We start from the raw sequence: 3,268 nt of genomic DNA on the forward strand, positions 1-3,268 counted from the left end.
AGTGCAGGTTGCAGAAGCAGAGATTTAGTGAATCATGACACTGATTAAGCATTATGATCTCCTCTTTAGATTGGCTGTTTGCAAAAGCCTACAATATATGGTTTTTGATAATATCCACCTCTTAATAACATATATGTTTCTTATCCAGCAATATTGATTTTTAGATCTGTCTACTTGTACAACAAATGAATATAATATCACCAATACATTCAAATCACTCCCGAGTACTTGTATAAGATTCCCTTAGAGGCCAACATTGATGGAAATGCAGCCCAGGGCAACAATGCCATTCTGTTCATGGATAAATATGCATATAATCATTTCTGAGATTAAGTTACTCACGAAGCTGTTGTTTTCATAGCAGACAGCTTGGTTGGAGCAGTTGGTGTCACCAACACCAATGACAGTAATGAGATTGCAGATAAGACCACTGTGATGAATATACTCAGCAAAACAGAAGACATGATTTAGTATGTGAAAACCTACATATTACCGGTGACACTGCCAAAGATGATCTCAAGGAGACCCAAAAGGGTCTGAACAATGCTGAAGGAGGGCTATAACAATTGTTCATTCAGCTTTCAACAGTGAGCAGTAGATAGAGACTCAACTCACACTTTAGACAGAATTGCAGCACACTGCAGTACCAGAAGCACAAGTGTCTTGCTGAGGAAAGATGGTGGTAGTTGCAAAGAGAGGCAAAGCCAGAAGAGTAAAAGCAGAGAGACAAGCAAACATTATGAAATTGAGATTAAACTGTACAACTGTGAGAGCTGTTCAACTTGGTCATACCTAGCAAACTCACATCTCTTTTATAGATTTTTGTCCTCTCTGTTATCCCTATATACAATAGTCATCTAGTCAAATAATAATAGTTCATTCTGACTGGCAATGTGTATATTTGATGGATGAGAAATATCAGAATAGAATTCATGATGTGGCACTGGATAGAAGCAAGTATCAGTCAGTACCATACCTTTTCACAGTACTTGGCTACTGTATTATGGTCAGGCATTGATATGAATCACATCTCAGATAGGTTTTCTAAGAAATAGTGCAATCAAATGAACCAGCACTGCACTCTCATTTGGATACATACAAAATCTCTCCTCTGTTGCCCTAAACACCATGATAAAACTGCTGGTCACATACACTCATTTATTTTTATTTTAACAGCATATTTTTACCAAGCCTTTCAAAGCTCAGTAAAAGAAAGATGTCAGTGAACAAAATCATGATTTCTTGATCTGCCTAAGCCTCATCTATCCACTTGAATTAATATAACATAAAAAAGAGTTGATTTTCCTCTGACAGCCTAGATTTCTGACTCATAAACAGCAACACAGAAAAGATCCATATGCGAAACTTATCACCAGGTATCAGATGCCCTTCTGGCCTAGTCACAAGCTGCATTTTCTTGATGAGAGTTGACACATGAAAAAGAGTTATACTACTTTACCTAACAAATGCAGAATACAATGAACTCCTTTAAGAGTTGAGCAGAAGGATTCATAGCATTTAGGCTGACAGGATACATTGCTATACATTTAGTATTACACATAAAAACAATCAAGATGGTAAAGTGCTTTCCAATCCTTGTTAGCTAGATTGAAGCATCTGCCAAGCTGGATCCTAAAAAGGATGGTATGAGAAGGCTCACTGTAGAGATATAGCAATATTTAGTCTCTGTAGAAAGAGAACATAATCAAATGGAGAGATATAATCATCCAGAGCAGGCAGCTCCACCTGTCAAATACCTGAAACACTACCATAGGACAGACTCAGGCTCAAGCTCTATACAGGAACAAAAGAAAATGTTGATGGTCATATGGGCATATGTAGTGTTCTGCAAGAAGCTGCAGATATATCTTAAAATAAAATGGCATTCAAGTGAACCCAGTATTGGTGATGATTTCACAACTTTGTCCTAGTATAGTTAGTTAGAAATGAAACTGACATTTGTTATGACAAGAATGGCATCTGGCACTATATGAGCATGGGCACCTGAGGGTAGAATCCTTGACCAGAGTGAAATGAAAGAATCCCAATATTATCTGTATCCACTGTTGTGTCTCAGAAAAACACATTTCAGCAAGGATGAAGAAAAAAGCAAAAGAGATTAATTGATAGAAATGCATACAATATGGATAATTGCCCATGAAAAACAGCATGGTGAGCATACCAATCTTTCTCCAAAAATATTCACTTTTACATTCCCTTCAGTGATCTATCTAGAAAATACATCAATATATGGTAGAAAGACAGAAGGGAAATGAAGAGACTTGCCTCATTTTCTGGGGCTCTCTTCACTTGTATATTCTCCAGAATCATGTAAGTCTGACAAACCCCCATACTAGCAGTAAAAACAGTTAAAAGATCCTCTTGAGTGATCTAAATATCTTCTATCCAGAATCCTGGTGTTGCCTGTCAAACAAAGTGATGACTAAGATACCAATGAATACACACAGTAAAGCAGCTCTGATGGACATCAAATGTCTGTTTCCAGCAGCTTGTGTGGAAAAGCTGTATACTTTGGCAGATATCATCAGCCTTGTTTCAGTATTTATACTGCAAGCCTGTTCTATAAATCAGTAATTCTATTTTAAAACAATAGTATGAGATACAAGAAAATAGACCTGAAACTGGACAATCCTATGCACATGCAGAAGGGATCCTCTCTGCAATCCAGAGAAAGAAGTCACACACAGCAGACAGCACCATTTGGTGTTGCAGGGCATTGAGATAGTGAAAGAAGACACAGTTGCTCTGTATCCTTAATTTATTTAGTGAGTATTTTGATGGCCAAGTCCAAATTGGTTGACCTAAGACTGCTCATCAATGAGAACTGCAGTCATTGGTCAGATGAGAGAGAGAGTGAGCATATTAATTAAAGTTAACTAAATGCACAATAGAGCCATACTGAAAAGAGATTAATGCCTATCATTATTGGAGTGGTATGGCATCTCCTACCAGGAGAGAAAGCTCTCAGGCCATCATTTAAGCCCATCATGCTGAAGCCTGCTTCTTGTGCTGCTGATGCAGATATATTAATAAACATTGCAAGCACTGTATCAAATCTGCTCCTTGAAGGTGTCATTGTGAGGCTGAGAAATTGTCTTCTGAGTAGCATAGACAAATGTCAGCAGAAATTCAAGCAAGGAATATAGTGACACACCACAGTTTTCAATGATATAAAGAGACTGTATATATCAAGAGCTATTCCTTTATTTAATTCAAAGAACAGTGATTGAGCATCAGCTCCTAGCAT

The 3,268-nt window shown here is 37.5% G+C and overlaps 1 protein-coding gene across 1 annotated transcript; it reads right to left on the reverse strand.

Moving 5' to 3' along the window:
- Window positions 1–243: 243 nt before the first annotated feature.
- On the reverse strand, window positions 244–738 carry BT62DRAFT_924187 (fungal hydrophobin; the record flags this gene model as incomplete). Its single annotated transcript, XM_043184585.1, has 4 exons — window positions 244–291; window positions 343–430; window positions 487–557; window positions 625–738. 4 exons carry the CDS (start codon window positions 736–738, stop codon window positions 244–246), a joined length of 321 nt encoding a protein of 106 aa, XP_043033692.1.
- Between the last annotated feature and the right edge of the window lie 2,530 nt (window positions 739–3,268).

This window comes from Guyanagaster necrorhizus (genome assembly GCF_019112545.1).
Source record: "Guyanagaster necrorhizus MCA 3950 unplaced genomic scaffold BT62scaffold_53, whole genome shotgun sequence".
NCBI classification, from domain to species: Eukaryota; Fungi; Basidiomycota; class Agaricomycetes; order Agaricales; family Physalacriaceae; genus Guyanagaster; species Guyanagaster necrorhizus.